Source organism: Rhinolophus sinicus, linkage group LG01 (assembly GCF_036562045.2).
Source record: "Rhinolophus sinicus isolate RSC01 linkage group LG01, ASM3656204v1, whole genome shotgun sequence".
Lineage (NCBI taxonomy): Eukaryota > Metazoa > Chordata > Mammalia > Chiroptera > Rhinolophidae > Rhinolophus > Rhinolophus sinicus.
In genome coordinates, this window is record NC_133751.1 from 100,567,368 (window position 1) to 100,587,242 (window position 19,875).

At 43.3% G+C, this 19,875-nt stretch overlaps 1 protein-coding gene across 2 annotated transcripts in view; it reads right to left on the reverse strand.

Annotated features, from left to right (window-relative positions):
• Window positions 1-583: 583 nt before the first annotated feature.
• GYG1 (glycogenin 1) overlaps window positions 584-19,875 on the reverse strand; it is a 35,975-nt gene continuing 16,683 nt past the window's right edge. Inside the window, exons 5-8 of one of the 2 annotated variants that reach the window (XM_074333900.1) lie at window positions 19,427-19,553; window positions 3,679-3,898; window positions 1,732-1,782; window positions 584-1,465 (exon numbers count right to left, since the gene is read on the reverse strand). In XM_074333900.1, coding sequence (XP_074190001.1) covers window positions 1,292-1,465; window positions 1,732-1,782; window positions 3,679-3,898; window positions 19,427-19,553 — 572 coding nt within the window. In that variant the 3' untranslated portion in view covers window positions 584-1,291. The remainder of the gene's footprint in view (window positions 1,466-1,731; window positions 1,783-3,678; window positions 3,899-19,426; window positions 19,554-19,875) is intronic. The other variant, XM_074333901.1, reaches the window with a different exon arrangement.

Genomic DNA, 19,875 nt, shown 5'->3' on the forward strand with positions numbered 1-19,875 from the left:
TTGCAGCTTCTGCCCAATTAAACCTCTCAAGATTTTTCCTGTGTGGGTCTTCTCTCCTGTTTTCTTCAATAGAATGACTTCTCATTCCTGACTGTAGCTTTAAAAGGTCATTTTGGATCCTGCCTTTCTCTAGCTTGCCATCCTTGCAATCTATAATCATCTGTACATTAATAAATATGCTTTAGATTTCTACCATTTTCAGTCATGAATAAAACACTGGAAGACATTGGGTCCCATATTGCTTCTAACAGTCCTGATAGATTGAGTACATTCAGAGACTGACAATGAACCTGTGAGGGTTTTAAGGTTACAATATTCTAAAATCTGAAATACTTAACATGGAGATGCGACATGGGTGACAGAGTAGATAAATGATGTCACTTTCATCTATTAGATCCACCACCGTCACTGGAGAACACTAGACTGAATTATCATTAGCTACCTGGAAACCAATTTTTAAAGCATACATTCCAGTGTCGTTTTATACTGGTTTTAAAACCACAAATTCTACAAATTATGAAAAATTCCCTATTACATTTTTTCAAGGGGAGTGGGAATCCTTAATTTAATTAGACAACCAAGCTGTGGCAGTAAGTCTTTATTTTTCATTCAAGGTGCTATTGCAGGTAACCAGAGAAAACACTGCTGTTTTCAGATATACAGAACTGAACACATTGCCCCTCTGTACACAGAAAACCGGTGAGCGTTGCCAGACACTAAAACCAGGAAAAAAAATGGGCTGAAGTCACCTGTCGGGATGCTTACGAGTCACTCAGCAGTGTTACTGTGGGCTGTCTTTACCCGAAAGCAGGATTACAGTCACTCTGGCAGCCCCGGGGAACCCTAAAATGCAGAACTTGTGAGGGTACAACAAGAAAGCAAGAGACCGACACCATGTCTCATTCCGAAGGGAGACTGACTTGGCACCCAGCTGAGCACATTTTAAGAGTTGACAAAGCCGTCTTAATAGTTTAAGGTTGAGTCTCCTTTACCACATAACTCGGCAGTGGGCGTAACTGACAAATATCTGAAACATCAGCAGTGGGCGTAACTGACAAATATCTGAAACATCAGTGAAATAAGCCTAGAGTTAAAAAACAACAGTCTATGTAACAGAATTGTTATTTCACAGCTTCTGCCCAGTGCTCACCTGCCCTACAAAAGCCCCACATCTGATGAATTTCAGTGCAAGCCACTAGCAACTGTAACAGACCTTCCTTAACCCAGCTCTAAAAACTAAGTATAAGAAGTGCCTGCGAAGTGATGCGTCCACGGGAAAATGGCAGCGTTTCTATTGGAGGTAAGTGTCAAGTTTCCTCTTGATGTTGTCAAAGGAATCTGCTCCCATGTAATCAGCCTGGCCTTGTTCCCACCGCTCCTTCCGTTCTTCTGAGGACACAAAGGGCTGTGCTGGAGGTGAGCCCTCCCCAAGGGACAGCTGTGATGTGGCTCCTGAGATGTCTTCCTAGAAAGGAGAGCAGAATCAGAGACTCCTTGAGAGCTGAAAATCAGACTGTTTTAAGGAATGCAATAAATTGAAGAAGGTGAGAAAAGCCAGGGTGAATTATCATGCAAAGTAGCAAAAACTGAAAAGTATCACATGAAACAAACAAAAAAGACACAGAAATACAAGGGTCATATGATTTTTTCCTAACGAAATGAAGACTTCTTGACTCAGTGAAAACATTGGGAGAACAAAGTAATTAGGGTTAATGTTTAAGTTCTGCATACCTTTCTACAGAAGCCACAAGAGAAAGCCAGTGTATAGACCAAGTCTGAAAGCTGCAAACAGTTCATTAGAAAGTGTAAGATGGATGGACACGGGAACACAAGTCTCACGATAAATTTTTGATCTGTGTCGGCTCAGAAAGGTTGAGAACTTAAACAAAATGATACCTCTGAGTTAAGCTTCAGAAGGAATCTACCCAGAGAGCCGCACCTTGTACACAAGCTGTCACATTGTAAAAGCGAGAGCTAAGGGGTTGAGACCATGCACCAAACTCATCTGCCTGTTCAAGCTCATTACCAAGTAGCATCTATTCTTGTAGCTTCTGTTAACTTAATTAGCTTAGTTTTGAACAACTGTCTCAATTCCCATCTTCACCTTTCTTGGTTCATAATTCTCAGTCCCTGGGTTGCAGAAGGAACAAAATAAATGTGCAGGAAACGGAGCAAACCTACTCTACATTAAATTTGATTCTCATTACCTATAATACGCAATTAACTTCAATTGGACCATCAAGGAACATCAACGCTGTCTTTCAAAAAACTCTTGAAGGGAAAAAGTACTGGAAATCTTAGCGGAGAAAAAGGAAGGTGAATGAATACATATAGGTGTTGCTTTTGACAGAGAAAATGGGAGAACCAAATTTTTGATTACCTGATTTTGTTACTACATGTATGTAAGTGTCAGTGTATACATCTGCATTTACATAAACTGGAACTTCAGGTACTGGGGTGGGTTCCATGGGACTGTATTACAGCTGAGGCAGCAGCAGTCCTTCCCTTGGGTTAGGCCTGCCTCCGCCTTCCACTTGTAGCAGGAAAGATACAAGAGGCTCTTCAGAGTGTTTTTCCTAACAGTCTCTCAGACCTGGATTGGAATCCCAGTTCTGCTACTGACTAAATTACAAACCATCCTTAAGCCTCAGTTAATTCATTCTCACATATAAAAAGGGACTATCAACAATATTTACTCAATAAAATAGCTGTAAGAGTTAAATAAAAAATAGCTAACTTTTCTTAAGCACTTATTATGTGCCAGGCAATGTTGCAAGTACAAATGTTATTTCATGATCCACATAAAACAATTAGAGTAAGAATGTAAGTGTGAGTTATCTTTCCCTTTCTCCGTTTTATATTTTGTTAAAAGTGCTAATAAATGAAATGGCTAAAATTTATACCACAGCAAAGAGACGGATTTCTTATAACCTTAGTCTCTTACAATTATAGCAAGGTAATTAACTGATCAGTTAGACTTGCTTATAATTCACCCATTCAATTCTATTCTTTAGACCTTAATATGTACCACAAAAGTTTAATTTCTTTTCCAATTCTTAAAAAAGAATAAACCTCAGAGGAAGACCTTTAAAATCAGAAAAGATGATAAGCAGTTTGCTGTTGTAAATGTTAATATGGCATCTTCCTCTTACATTGTTTCTTTTTAAGATACTATATAACCATAGAGGAGTTCAAGCAGCAAATCAAAATAATCCTAGAAAAGTATCTGTATGTTCATGTTATTGTAATTTTCACTGAAAACACATTCTTCTGAGCAATGGCAAAAATAAAACAGGTGCATTTAAATGTTTGCAGCTTCTAAAACATGAAATGGGACAACCTTTGTTCTTATAAACCACCTTTAGGAACATCTCACAATCTTAGGACAATGGGCTAGGAATTTTATAGTTAAAATGGATGGATATATAGGAAAACCTCTAAAACCCTTTATTATGCTCTCAGATCTAATGAAATCTGCCACAAAATCTACTGCTTTAACCTTTGCTGGTAACATCTCTCCCCTCTGAGATGGGTAGTGTTTTTATTTTGTTTTTTAAACACAAAATTTGTTTATCTCTTTGTTTAAAATACCACCAAATAATCCATTTCTGCCAGTATACCAAGTTTTTCAAAATACAGCATCAAATTACCTGAAAGAAAGTTCAACACAGAACCTACCACATTTAGGTGCGAGCCGGTGTCCTGGACAAGGCCGAACTGCTGGAGCAGCGGGAAAACACTGCTGGTGAAGATGTCCCACCACAGGTCGAGAAACTGGGGGTGAGTCGTGATGGGGTCAGGGGACTCACTTCTGACAGTCTTTGTTTTGGGGTCATAAGTATAATTCCACGGTTTGATTTGTCCCAGGAAATGCACAACTTTGGCATTTGCACCAAACCTGCCGAGTGAACACAAGTTGAACTGCTTAGTGGATGCGGAGCGCTAACAAAATAAGCATCGTTTCGTTCCGGAGCCTTAGCAGTGCACCTCCCATCCTGTAGCAGGGGCTGGAAAGGAAACTGAGTTCACTACAAAATTTTTTGATGTGCTTCTTAGGTTATTCAATTGTATGTTAAATATACACAAAAATCCAAAAGTATCAGGGGATCAGTGCAACAACTGAAACACCAATTCCTGGTGGATAGGGAAGGTCCGAGCACTTGGAAAACCACTTGCTATTATTACCTAGTAAAGTTGAAAATGCTCACGTTCTACAACCCAGAAACTGGGCTCGCAGTCATGTACCCCAACGAAACTCTTACACACATGCAACAGGGGCCATAACCAAAATGCCCTGAGCCCCAGCACTGTCTGAAACTGGTACGAACTCGAAACCACCCAGATGACCACATGTGAGGTGAGCTTATTGTTCAGCAAGTATTCACTCCTCCGCTCCGTCTCCCCAAGAGAGTACATCTTCCTGCCTCACTGATGCTGGGCGTGCTCATTTGACCTGCTTTGGCCAACTTAATGTGGGCAGAGGAGACTGTGCCTTTAAAAAGCATTGTTTGTTTTGTTCATCCTCTCTGAGAATGTGCCCAGGTCGCCTGCCGGTTCCACATGAATGAGACCCATGGAGCAAACAGGGATCAAGCCTGTGGCCTGGCTCCAAACCCAGCTGACATTATCGGCGCTGTCCCAGCCTCTCCACAAACATATGAGCAAGACACACATGCTTATTGTTGAACGTTACTCAGATTTTATGGTTATTGATCCATTCCATTTTTTCATTCAAAAAATATTTACTATCAGCTCTATGCTAATCACTCATTAAGTATTATTCCCACTTTATAACTGCTCTTTGTACTTTTTAAATTTTGTCATTTTTTCCCCCTAGAAACACACCCACATCCTAGGTTGGTTAAAAGCAGAGGACTGAGCAGGGGAGGCTCACACATCTGTGTTTCCCTTCCTACTTCCGGTGGAAAATTGAGCCAAGATATTTTCTCTCATGCAATTTCAAACTTTAAATGGCTCTCTGTGCCTGTCCCATGTCATAAAAACTAAATTATGTGACCTGGTCCTTCACATCCTTTTCTTTTTTTATAAGGACAATTTCTGGTATATCTGTATCATGGAATACAATACAGTAGTGAAAATGAATGAACTCTAGCTACACATAGGTAGTAAATGAACTTTTAAAAATATGCCAGAAAAAAGAAATACGTACAAATTCAAATAGAAAAACATGAATCCATTTAAAACAAAAACAAAAAAGTACTATTAAAAGACTAGAAAACAGCAATCAATATAAATGTCATGCTATTGGTTATCCGGTGGAGAGGGGACGCTGTGATGGGCAAGGGACAAAAGAGCTTCTAAGGTACTGGTTGTGTTCCATTTCTTAACTGGGGTGGTGGGAATTTTTTAAAAATCGCACTTTTTTTGGGTATATTCTCTTTTGTAGATACACTGTATTTCACAATAACATCTTACAAAGAATAGGCGTTAAGAGTGGTGCTGTTCTGGGTTGGAGGCAATGTATGCATAGAAAACCAAGTAAGAACACAGGGGAACACAAGTGCCAAAAGGAAGATGGGAACAGTGGCTGCTCCAGGAATTTGGAGGCAGGGGGTGGTGGGAGCTAAGTAGGACCATGCGGCAGCGCGTGCTGAGCCGGCGATGGGACTTCGGTGTGTACGACAGAGGAGCTGGGGAGCGGGTGCTGACACGGGGAATTTCAGGCAGGGGATGGCAGCTCTCAGGCGAGCATCTGTGTGCTGGACCAAGTCTCCTCCAACTGGAGCCCAGGAGGAAGCTTCGCTAGGGAAAGGGGAAACGGGACAGATCCTTGTGTGTGAGGCTCACGTGTCAGACTTTAGTGGATTTGTCACAGAGGCAACCAAATGATTTGATCATGATATACAGATCAATACAATGCAAACTCCAGTCACGTAACCTTTCCCAGCTCCTAAAATTTATTATTATTTTTTTAATGTCAGAGACCTGTTACATAGCTATCACTGGACACGACTGGGAATAAAAGTCCTGCAAGGTAGGTCTCCCTGATGGGTAATGGAGGCTCCTAGGAGGAGGCAATGAGGTGGCAGAGATGGGATTTGGCACACTTCTGCCTGTCTCTTAAAGCCTGAGCTCTTCCCATCCTGCCATGCCACCGTTCCCAAACTATTCAAGTAGAGCCTATTGTAAATTTCCTCCTAAGGGTGACCATCCCAGAGTGCATTTCTTCTGAAAAAGATGCAGATACCTGATACCCCCAAGCTTACTCTTTATTTTATACATACAGTATATTCACACACACACACACACACACCCCTATCCATTTTATCCGTAAAAGCATAGAAATCATAATGCTCAAATCTGTGCACAGTATGGCTTCCATGAAATAAGCACCTGTTATATGTACGGCATGATGCTCAACGTGTGCTCTCAAGAGCCTTTTCTCCAAACAGTGAGATGAGTCACCAACATGAAGGTAATAAACAACAGCACAAGCAAGGCAGCAGCTCGGGGCTACCAGGGCAAGAGCCACATTACGGGCCATGGAAATTCCCTAGCAGTTTAGGGCAGGTTTGCATCGTCAGGAGACGCTGTGTGCCGGGAGTGGGCCCGACAGGCCTGGGAAAGACGAGCAGCACTAAGACAACTGCCTTCAGCAAATGTTCTAATGATGACGGGACCCAAACCAGAGCTCCGACCCTTGTGTGCTGGGCTGGGGAGAGCCCGTACCCCCCTCATCCCGCCTCATCCCAGCAATGTAAACACTTAAGCCTAAAACTGGAATAGAGCGCAGTGTGAGCTTCTCAGACACTCACTCCTCCTGACTCAGCTTCCCCGCCTGCAATGACAGCATTTGTCCGCTCCTCCTGTATTAGCTGACCAGTGAGCTTTGGCCGTGATTTGCTTAGACCTGATATAAACGTCATACACACTCATGACATGAGAGGTACAAATACTAATTAAAGCAAATTAAAATTAAAAGATGAATCTAGAAAAACCCTGTTCCTTTCTAACTGCTCTCCTGTGCACTCACTTGTGCCAGGAAAACATGTGCATGATTGATGACAGTTAACCTCCTCTGGGAGGAAAGCAACGCTTGAAGAGGGTAACTGCCTTGTGTCGGATCGTATGGCCGGTGAATGACAGGGCTGGGATCCCACCCAGCGGTCTGGCTCCAGCGCCACGGCTCTTAGCCACAGCGAGGCTGTTCTTATGAGACACTCCCAGAATTTTAAGGACGTCGTCCGAGAGTGACACTTATTACTCCATGGATTAACCCCCTGCCTATAGATGATCAATCTGAAAGGTGGAAAAGGGTGCCTAATAAGCCCTGGAAATACCCCACATACAGTCAAGAACACAGCAACAGGAAGTAAGCAATAGGAAAGAAAGCTACAAAGCCAGCCACTTAGCAGCGTCTGAAGAAAGACTGTTCTCAGAAAGATGCAGATTGCATCAAGTTTAGCGGAAAGAGGTGAGAACGAGAACAAGAAATGGATGGTGCTTCTTAGGGCCAGCTAGCCGGTGGCCCTGACATGGACTGAGCTGGACCGTGTCTACTCAGCTCCTCTCCACACCTCAGTCCGTGAGCTGGGCTTCAGAGCTCAGGCACAGGACCCCAACGGAATGCCACTGGCAGTGCCACAAATGTCTGCACAGGGAGGCTGCCCCATTTCTCCCTCAGCCCCGGGCTCCGTCTGTACTCCATGGTGGCTCCAGGACTTCTGCAACGTCCCTGGATGCCAGCTTCATGCTGGTAAGATGCCGCCCCATGTGGCCCCTGTGTGTCAACAGGAACTCAATTTGGGGACACAGTCCACACCCTGTATTTCACTGTGGCTCAGGCCTGGACTCTACCTTCAGGAATCCATGGTCTTCGAGTGTCTCTTTAATGCTAAGTTATTGTTACTCTCAGTGGCTGGGGAAGGATCCTTCTTCCTTAAAATTAGCTCCTTCACCTATTCTACCCTCACAGCGTGAAAAATTTATCTACTGGCTGGTACTTTCACAGGCAGCACAGTCTTGGTTTTAAGAAAGTTCTTGATACGCCTGCTTGAGGTAGAAATCAAGATCATAAGGGTCCTAAATCTGGGTGGAACTGCTCTTTCTACTCAAAGGCGAGGAATTCCTTGGTGCTGATAAGTTTGGTGAGGGTGCGAGGGGCAGAGGTGAGCAGGAGTGCGCAGGATGTACCCTGTGATGTACCCTCCTAACAGCTTCCCAAACTTCAGCAACAAAACGAGTCCCAAAGTGCATGCTGTGAGTAGGTTTCCTACACAAACTGACTGGCACCAGGGTATTGATGGGCAGACCAGATATAGCTCATGTGGATTCAGGAGTGTGATGCAGAGACTCATAAGAGAGGAAGTAAGAAAGATGCTGGACACACAGAAATCAAGTGCAGGCTTCAGATGTTATGGGTTCAGGCTGGGATCAGCCCTGTTTCTGTAGAGTAAGGGGCAGGAACTCTTTTTGTAGGTATGGAACCTAACTGCCACACACCCCACGGACTGATGGAAGCAATCAGGGGCAGGAGGAAAACAAGTTTTAGAGCAAGGACTCTATGAGAAGAGCAGGCCTGGGGGAGTCACTGCACATGGAAGGTTTGGGCCAACCCCACCAGGGGCCTTTTGAGGGGGGGAAGTAAGGCAGCTGCTTACTGGTAAACACGGGGCCCAGGAAGAGGGGAGGGAAGCGAAGATGGACTTTGAAGTTTGGCATAAGGTCCTCATCCACAGGACGTTCCTGGAAATCATCTAGGGCGGCCCTGGGCTTGATATAAGGTAGACTGTTAGGCCTCACACTGGCTGCCTTATATGCAGGTTTGTGTGTTATACAGTGAAAACGGTACAACCATAGAAAGTCTGGGGCAAGACGGCAGAGTAGATATATGTTGTGCTCACCCATGAACACATTAAAATTACAGCTAAATTATAGAACAATCAACCTGGAGAACCATTTAAAGTCTAGCTGAACAGAAGTCTTCCAAGACTGAATCAAGAATAAACAGAAAATCTGCACACACCAATTATTACAAATGAAATCGAATCAGTAATCAAAAAACTCCCAACAAACAAAAGTCCTGGACCAATGGCTTCACAGGTGAATTTTAGCAAACATTCAAAGAAGAATTAACACCCATCCTCCTGAAACTATTCGAAAAAATTCAAGAGGAGGGAAGTCTCCCAAGCCTGCATCCCAGGAATAAATCCCACTTGATCGTGGTGTATGATCTTTTTAATGTATGGTTAAATTTGGTTTGCTAATATTTTGTTGAGGATTTTTGCATCTATGTTCATCTGGGATATCAGCCTATAACTCTTTTTTTTGTCGTGTCTTTATCTGGTTTTGATTCAATATCTAATCAATTAACATGATACACCACATAAACAAAATGAAAGATAAAAAAATCCCATGATTATATCAATAGATGCAGAGAAAGCATTTGACAAAATCCACTAAAGTGGGAATAGAGGGGACAGGCTTCAACATAAAGAAAGGCTATGTATGAAAAACCCACAGGGGAAAAGCTAAATGCATTTTCCTTAAGATCAGGAACAACACAACGATGCCCACTTTCACCACTTTTATTCAACACAGTATTGGAAGTCTTCGCCACAGCAACCAGACAGAAAAGGAAATAAAAGGCATCCAAATTGGAAAGGGAGAAGTAAAACTGTTATTAGTTGCAGAAGACATGACACTATATATAGAAAACCCTAAAGATTCCACCAAAAACCTATTAGAACTGATACATGAATTCAGTAATGTAGCAGGATACAAAATTAATATTCAGAAGTTGGCTGTATTTTTATACACCACTAACAAACTATCAGAAAGAGAAATAAGAAAGCAATCCCATTTATAATTGCATCAAAAAACAAAAAACAAACACAAAAAACCAATAGACTAGGAATAAATTTTACCAAAGAGGTAAGACCTGTACTTTAACAGTGTTAAAATGCCCACACTACCCAAAGCAATTTACAGATTCAATGCAGTCCCTATCAAAATACCATTTTCACAGAACTATAATAAATAACCCTAAAATTTAGATTAAACCACAAAAGACCCCAAATAACCATGGCAATCTTGAGAAAGAAGAACAAAGCTGGAGGCACCATGCTACGTGATATCAAACTATACTACATGGCCATAGTAATCAAAACAGCATGATACTGGCATAAAAACAGACACATAGATCAATGGAACAGAATAGGGAGCCCAGAAATAAACCCATGCCTATATGGTCAATTAATCTATGACTAAGGAAGCAAGAATGTAAGTGGGGTAAAGACAGTATCTTCAACAAATGTTGTTGGAGAAACTGAACAGATACACGCAATAAAAATAAAACTGGATCACCTTCTTACTCCACATACAAGAATCAACTGAAAATGGATTAAAGACTTTTAAGTGTAAGACCCAAAAGCATAAAACTCCTAGAAGAAGACATATGCAGTAAATTCTCTGACATTGCTTTTAGTAATAGTTTTCCCGCTATATCTCTTTGGGCAAGGGAAAAAATATAAACGGGACTACATCAAACTAAAAAGTTCTTGCACAGCACAGGAAACTATCAACAAAACCAAAAGACAATCTACTGAATGGGAGGAGATATTTTCCAAGGATACATCCAATAAGGGGTTAATATCCAAAATTTATAAGGAACTGATACAACTCAACACCAAAAATCTCCAAACAATCCAATTAAAAAATGGGCAGAGGACCTGAATAGACATTTCTCCAAAGAGGACATCCAGATGGCCAATAGACATATGAAAAGATGCTCAACGTCACTAACTATCAGAGAAATGCAAATTAAAACCACAATGAGACACCACCCTACACCTGTCAGAATGGCTATCATCAGTAAATCAACAAACAACAAGGGTTGGCGAGGATGTGGGGAAAAGGGAACCCTTGTGCACTGTTGGTAGGATTGCAAATTGGTGCAGCCACTATGGAAAACAGTTTGGAGGTTCCTCAAAAATTAAAAATAGAACTACCTTATGACCCAGCAATTCCGCTTCTGGGTATTTATCCAAAGAAATCCGAAACACTAATTTGAAAAGATATATGCACCCCTATGTTTAGTTCAGCGTTATTTATAGTAGCCAAGATATGAAAGCAACCCAAGTGCCCATAGATAGGCGAATGGATAAAGAAGATGTGGTACATATATACAATGGAGTACTACTCAGCCATAAAAAATGAAATCTTACAATTTGTGACAACATGGATGGACCTGGAGGATATTATGCTAAATGAAATAAGTCCGTCAGATAAAGGCAAATAACATATGATTTCACTTACATGTGTAATCTGAAAAACAAAATAAGTGAACAAACGAAACAGAAACACACTCATAGATACAGAGAACAAGCTGATGGTTGGCAGATTGGCGGGGGGGGGGGAATTGGGAGGTTGGGTGAAAAGGTTGAAGGGATTAAGAAGTACAAATTAGCAGTTACAAAATAGTTACAGGGATGTAAAATACAGCACAGGGAATATAGTCAATAATATTGTACTAACTATGTACAGTGCCAGGTGGGTGCTAGACTAGTCAGGGGGATTACTTTGTAAATTATATAAATGTCTAGCCACTATGCTGTATACCTGAAATTAATATAAAATAATACTGAATGTCAACTGTAATAAAAAAAAAAGACATCAGCAAAGGCATATAACATACTGCATCCTATTAACTGAGTTTTGGTTGAGATAAATTGTCTTCACAATATATATGTGAGCTTTAAGTACAAAAGTTTGTGAAAATATAATTTTTTTATGTTGTAAAATAAATGTGAATAAAATAAAAATACTATATAATTGTGTACTAACTGTACAAACAGAACACTATTCATACCGCGAAGCAGCCTGAAGGGCTTGCTCTATTAGCTTTCATAGTAAAACACTTTGCTCACAAAAAAGATGAGCAAAAGGTTTCACACACTGTTTTCGTATCTAGAGTTTCAATTAACTTAGATATGAATTTCATGTAATTATTTTTTTGTCTCAATCATATTGCCTGAGGAATGTTTTTAAAAATCATTTTTTAAATTATTTTAACCAATTAATTTAGTCTTCTGTCATTTATGAAAATCCAAAATAACCATTATTAAAATATAATAAGTAAGAGGACAGGTAATAAGTACAAGAAGAAATTACTTCTTGCTTGAAAGAACATTTTAGCCTAAGTGGAAATTGGGGAGTGTTCTTTATACATGGGTAACTCAGGATATTTTGCTCGTTTAGCTCTGTCTTTCCAAAGGCAACAAGTAGGTACCAGTCAGAATGTATGTCGCCTGGCTAAGAGAAAAATAGTTGATGAATAACAAGTGCGAAATGTTGATGTCAAAAGATAAAGTCAACTGACCTCGACCCAGGACGAGGATAACTAGAAGATTTACTGATTCACTGCCTGATTTATCCACTGAATTACCAGCCAGGAACAATAATAAAAAAAAGTTGGGTACATACCACAATTGTCTCTAAATTACTGAGAGCCATTCATTCTGACCCAGTAATGGGTATTTGTCTCAGCTTGCACATACCTCTTAAAATAAGTGTTCTAATTTTAACCAGATAGAATCTCCAAAGAGACGTCCAGATCACAAGACATAGTTTGAACCTGAGCCAGCAATAATACTGCTTATGTTAGCCGTTAAAATAATCCCTGTGACCTGATGTTACCAAAAGATCAGATAGAATTTTCATGACTAGTTTAGCAGTTGAGAAATGTAGCCGGTAACATGTGGATGAGACAACAGAACTGTTTAGAACGGAAAAGGAATCCTTGGCTGCACACAGGAACAATTTTACGTGAAACTCCTTCTGTGCAAAGTTCATTTAGGTACCAAAAAAGAGAAACAGCACTGCTCGCATGACCCTGCTCTGGGAAAGGTGGTGGCAGTGCTGGCCATCCTCTGCCCTCTTCTGTCACTTGTTTGCTCTGCTACGTGGCCACTCACTCTCGCACCTTCTCAGACCCACTCTCACACAATCACCCTTCTCCCACAGCCAACAGCCACCTCTCCTTTCTCGTCAAAAAATTCCTCCCCTCACACATTCACAGTCTGCATCAAGTCATAAACCCAAGTGCCCAAGGGTGGGCTGGTCACGCAGAGTGGACCTGGGACTACGGAGCAAGAGTGAGTGCATGTCCCACCACCAGCAAACAGCTGTGGCCACCAGGACTCACCCAATGTTTCCTTACCTTTCAAGCTCAATGACCCTCCCAGTTACGCTCCGGAAATCAGAACATCAGCGCTAAAACCCAGACTTCAAGAACCAGACTAGGAGCGAGGTAATAACACCACCTACCAGGCTGGCCTGTCTTCACCAAGTAGGCCAGGGAAAGCCCCACCGAGCCAGGCCACCGGGGAGACTTTCCTGGGGGTTGTATGTCATTCTTAGTCTCTCCTGGCTGACTGCTTGCCCATTCATTCATTCATTCATTCACTCATTCATTCAAACAAAAACTACACCCGCCCACTTGCATCTGTACACACACCCTCTACTTCCCTTCATGTTATGGCCAGCTCTTCCCTGAAACCGACCTCTCCACTTGTGAGCTAGGACACATCCCCTCTCACCTCCTGAGGACATCACACAAGTCGCCCTTCTGCTTTCGCATTATTAGGGTTCTCTCTCCCTCCCTGCTGGGTCATCCCATCAGTACACAAACATGCTGTAACTTTCCATCTTGACAAGACGATCACCACCACCCTCTCTTGATCCCACATCCCCATCCAGCTCCTAATCCTTTCTCTGCTCCCTTTTAAAGGAAATGTTTCAGGAGAGTTGTCTACATTCACAGTCTGCCATCTCCATTCTCTCGGACCCGCTCACTCAGGCTTTCTCTTCCACCAGATGTGCTCTTGCCAAGCTCACCAGTGACCACCACATTCCAGGCCACTGCCAGTTCGAGTCGTCCTCAGTCTGACCTATCACAGCATCTGCCACAGTCCCCTCCTCCGTGAAATGCTCGTTGCTTGGCTGGGCCTCCTGCCGCGCTGTTCTCACACTCTCGTCCCTGTTCCTCCTCATTTTCCTGCCTCAGGGCTCAGTCTTCAGGACTCTTTTCAATCATAATCATACACTTGGTTATAGCACCGTGTCACATGGCTATAAATATTGCTTATATGTGGACAACTCCCATACTTATGTCTCACCCTCAATTCCCAACTCTTCTATCTACTTAACTATTCCATGTTTCCACTAGGATGTTTAATATGCACCTCGCACTTAATGCACCCCAAATTTAATAACTCAATGCATCTCTGGTCAATCCTTACCCCACAAACCGGCTTCACGCACCGTCTTTCCCATCTCAGGAAACGGCATCTCCCTTATTCCAGCTGTGTAGGCCCCAGACCTGTAAGTCTTCTTTAACATCTTTCGCCCACATCCCACAGAAAATCTGCTTTTTTTTCCAGAAGAAGTTGGAAATCTGAGTTTCATGTGAAATTCCCTAATTTGTTGGCACTGAAAACTCAGGACATTAACTATGGAAGAGAGACACAACATGTCTGTGGCACAAATCCAGTCTGCAGCCCAGCAGTATGAGACCTCTGAGGAGGGAACATCTTCCACTTGATCGCACGAGCTTCCTCTCCTACTGAACAGATACATCTCCTACTGAGATGGCATTTCTCCACCAGGCTTCTGCCCATGGGTATCACTCCTTGTGCCCATCTTGCCTACTGTCAGAGCAGCCCCCAAAGGCCGGGCTGGGTCTGAGGTGGCAGCTTTTCCCTCAGTGATAAGGACCAAGTAGGAGAGCAGAACAGGCAGATCTCGGGACGACCAGATGGCCATGCTGAGACACGGGACAGCTGAGGCCCCCCAGGCATCACTAGTGCTCAGAAAGGAGGAACAAGACATGCCTGCAACCATCCCTTGATTCTTCTTCAACACTCAAACCATGATGGACTGTACCACGTGACACGCAGGGAACAGCACGCTGAACCGTTGCTAGGTTGGTCAGACTACAGCGCCCACATTCATCTTTGGGGCCCTCACTGAGCAGAACGCATGGCACCTCCCCAGGCTCCAGGCCGGCCGAATGAATGCAAAGGTGAGGTCCAAACAGATGGCTCAAGAAATAAAGGTGATCCGGACTACAGAGCCTCAGGGTCTTAGGGGAAGAGGTCAGAGTGTGAAAAATGAACACAGGAAGGCTCTGCTTCCAATGACAACAGTCACAGGACAGCTGGAGCCAAGGGCATCTCAGGGTATCCAAAAGCCCAACCAAATCAGAAACACAGAAGAATGACAGAATTTGGAACACTGAGGGTTCAATTTCATTTTTGGAAGATACTGATTTTTACAGAGGTTTGATAAGGTTGTAGTGAATAAGCCACATTCCTGAAAAAGAAATAATGGATATGAATTATCTTCAGAAAGGTTAAAGCAGTGAAGAAATGGAAAGAAATCTTTTAGGATTCTTGACTTAGTGTCTGAGACTAGGCGTGGCTGGGTCTCAGATCACATCTAAACTCAAGTAAAACGGTAAATGAAAATGTTTAGTTGGAAAGTATTTGGTAAATCAAGCTTCGTAGTGAATCAATTTGACCAATTAATTTGCATGAGAGTTTGAAGCAGTACCAGAGATTTCTTTATCTCTGCTTTAGGCCCATTTTACATAGCATGCTATGACATACATAGCTTTTTTTTTGGTGGATATGATAGAACACTAAAATGGCAATAAATGACTAATTTTAAAAAGGCAGCGGGATGGCTCAGTTGGTTAGGGCATGAGCTCTTAACAACAAGGTTGCCGGTTCAATTCCCGCATGGGATGGTGGGCTGCGCCCCCTGCAACTAAAGATTGAAAATGGCGACTGGACTCAGAGCTGAGCTGCGCCCTCCATGGCTAGATTGAGGGACAACTTGACTTGGAGCTGATGGGCCCTGGAGAAACACACTGTTACCCAATATCCACCAATAAAATCTTTAAACAACCACAACAACAAAAGACTAATGAGATTTCGCCTAGTGCTATGCATAAGCCAAATTCTATGCTACACAGATAAAACAGGCCCTCCACATGGAGAAAACTTAAAAAGAAATTAATATTGACTAAAATCCTACTATTTCCTAAACATTATGCTCGGCACTTTCAGAAATATTATTTCACTGAGAAAGGTATGATGAACTTGTTTCTCAATGCATACATTACAAATTAACTTAAAAACGACAAAACCAAGCATTTTAGTTCTCAAATTGTGCTGTGTTAAAGAGGATCTTGTCCTACAGAAAATACTACTAATTTTGTTTTTTTTGGAAGCTATGTTTGAGTATTCATTCATAGGGATAAAACTATTAAGTGTGATTCCTTTATGTTTTGTTCTATCCAAATGGTATGTAAAGAAAAGAATTAGATGTGCTCCTTTCATGGCTCCAATTCAGTTAGGTTTGCTTCATCTTAGGCTGTCCTCCAGTGGAAACTTCGTGTACTAGCAAGGCTACACCATCCTAAGATATGCAACGCTCTAAGATGCTGGGGCATCGAAACACTGCAAACACTGCCTTGCGACCTCATGGCGACTGCTTGGAGCTGGTAAGACAAATTCTCTACTCTTTTTATGTAGCCCAAGTTGCTCTAAGCCACTCCATGGTTTCTCATTTTACGTGCCACCACCTATGCTGTCCTAGGGAAGGCCAGAAATCACAGAGTCACTCCGTCCTGGAGGCCACCAAGGGTAGTGTGAGCCCAACAGTGGTTTTCAAATTCATGTGGAGCTCTGAGAGGTCCACTGGGCGCCTTGTGGAGTAGCTGTGGTGGCCCAAACATTCAGAATAGTCCACTTCAGCTTAGAGATTTGGACCACAATTTTATATTAATTTGAAACAAACAAACAAGTAAATGTAACTATCTGTCTTTTCAGCCCTTCCAAATTGAAAGAAAAATGTAAGGAAAAATGTCTCTGGAGATGGATCTCCTGCAAGAAAAACCCAAAAGCACTTTCTGAGAGAGGGAAGGGAAAAGGCGTTCTCTGATCTGGTTCCGACATTACTAAGTAGAGAGCAGTGGGGTGAGACAAGGCACTGGTTTGAGCAGTCTTATCGCAGAAATGCAGAGCTGACGTCCCGTAGGGTGAGCTGCACAGACGCAGCGTTAGCTCCTGTCAGGCCACAGGCCAGATGACGTCCAGCTCATGGATGGAGTAGCTCCCAGCTTCCCCAGTGCGTCATATACTTTATGATGATGGCAATAAACCAAGGAGATTTCCAAAATTAGCACTCATTTGTTGAGCCAAGAAGAAGGAACCATCCTAACCATTCTGGCAATTTAGATCTCAAAGTTGTTTTGTTTTGTTTTTATCCCCCCCTGGGAAATTCATTTAGAGGATATAAAAACCACTGCTTTCCTGAAATCCTGAGAGAGGGGGCAAATTAGTCTATCTCCTACCTAAAAACTGCTTCATCGGCTTCTTGTTTTTCTTTGTCAGAATAAAATAAATGCAAGCAGTGTCTGTGCAAACCAGGCTCTCCTTGAAAGGTACAGTGTGTTCAGTTTTGGTGGTAACGTGAACATCAGATGAACTCCAAATGAACCATAGGGGAAATCGTTGCTAGGCACTGGGGGCCACATTACAGGAAACACACGAATCTTTAAAAGCTAGGATGCTCCTGTGTGGGAACTGAGACCAACTGGGAGGACATCAGATTCATGTCTCCCCGACATCTTCACCCAGGAGCACATGCTCATAGTATAGAAATGAGTAGAAAATCACAGCGGTGATTTTCTCGTACGCACGCGCTCACCATTTTGCTTGCTCAGCTGAATCTAGTCAATTACATTAAGCAAGTTCCCTATTACAGACAAATTCAGTTCTGGGGTCAGCTATGAGGTTTGCAGGAACACTGTTCAAACTGGCAGGGTTAGTTATAAGGCAATAAAGATGAAAAAGAATCAGGACCACATTTTCAAGCGAGACAGGTTCGTACTTTATAAGGCCAAAGACTGAGAGGCAAAAATAATCCTTCCCCTACCCCATGCCTTGATAGCGAATCCTGTCCTGTGTGCTTTACTTGAACCACGGTTGGTAAGTTTGCAAGTTTGCCTGTTTTGTGCTCGAAAGGGAAGAGAATCAAGAGACTGTAATATGTTGGAGACACGTGCCAAGGGAACAGTTAGGGAGGAAAGAACACAAGCTACTTATCATCCTTGTCTGGGGGATGTGACAGGGTCTGCCCGGAAAAGAACAGAGAAGGAAACGTGTGCCACAGAAAGCCCGACGTGCTCATTACTGTGGTGCAAGACTTATAGAGAGGACTCGGGATAGTGAAAGATGACGAGTGAACGGCTGTTTGTTTTCTGCTCACTCAGGAATGCCCACGTGAGACCGAGATGGAGCTCCAAGCCCAGCTCAATGAAGAGCGTCGCTGCTCACAGCTGTCTCAGGATTAACCTGACAGCTTGACCTGCATTCGGGAAACCTGAATCATCTTCTTGCTGCAGCACAAATGAGTCAGAGGCTAAAGAGCAGGGTCCAGGCACTCAGTGAGACAAGTGCTACAACGAGGCTGTATCAGTTGCTGAATTAGAACAGCACCAGGGACAGTGCCAAGCAAGCACAAGGCCAAAAACAACAGCCGTTCACTGAGCACTGCACTTTACGTGTGTGAGCTCACTTCATCCTTCTGACAACCCTCAGGGGTCGGCCTTATTTTCCTCCTCGTTCTGCAGATTGGGGGAGCTGAGGCACAGAGCCTAAGCCATACAGCAAGGAAATGGCAGCGTGAGGCCCTGCCTTTCTGGCTTCGGGGGTTACCCTTATGCTGTGCCACCTCTCAAGCGAAAAGGGCGAACAACCTAATGTTGACTGAGTGCTAAGGGTAGGCCAGGCCCTGTTCCAACCACTTCACATGACAACCCCCCTTAATGCGCACCATAACCTCTGAGGGACACTGAGGCAGAGAGAAGTCCAGGAACTAGCCTAGCTTCCACTGAACTAGAAGCTTGGTAACCAGTAACCACCCAGGAAGCAGCTTCTCCAGGACGTGAACGGGGTGGCCCAGCTGCACAGCCCCCACTCCCGACACCACACACCACACTGGTGCCAGCAACTGCTCAATCCCCGCAGCCACGTGGAGGGAACTGGGAACACCCTCATTTCACCAGAGAGGAAACTGAGACTCCGCAGGCAGCGGGGGGCAGAGGTGGGTCTGCACCCGTCTGTGTTCCTGACCATGATGAGCAGATGATTTACTGGAGGGCCGGCACCCCAGGGACTGATGGGACCCTTTCCCATAAGGCAGCTAAGTGCCCTCAGAGTCACTCCAAGCACAGTGACACCAAGGCCTCTCCCGTCGCAGCCACGGTTCTTACATGACAAAGACTTCCCTGCAAGTTCCCACCTATTACTACCATCAGGCTGACAATGCACCCCCAAATCTTAAGCCCACTCCCTGCCCTCACCACCCCAACAACAGTCAAACCCTGTGCACTTACGCTTTAAATGCTGGGAGGTAGGAGTACACAGAAATGCTGCTTAGGTTATAAATGAATGGCAGGTGTTTTCTGATATCTGTTGTTGCCCAGCTGCTAAAAAACGTGTTCAGTAAACCCTGGTCCCCACCTGAAAGAAAGAAAAAAATTATAGTCACATACTTCAAGGACAGTGCAATTATTTTACAGGAATATAGACCTATACTTTTACAAACAGGTACTGATTCCATTTTTAAAATAAGAAATTCCATGTTACACCTACTAAGGACATGTTAGGAAGTGGCCATTGCCCTGAGTCAATTCACTACTTCAACCAATACGGACGGAGCAGGTGCTGTGTGCCAGACCCCGCACCAGGCACAGAGAGTTCACGGCTAACAGAGACGTGCTCGTCACCTTCACAGGGGCCAGGCGGGGCGGGGTCAGCGGTACTGATACCCGCAAACCGAGAA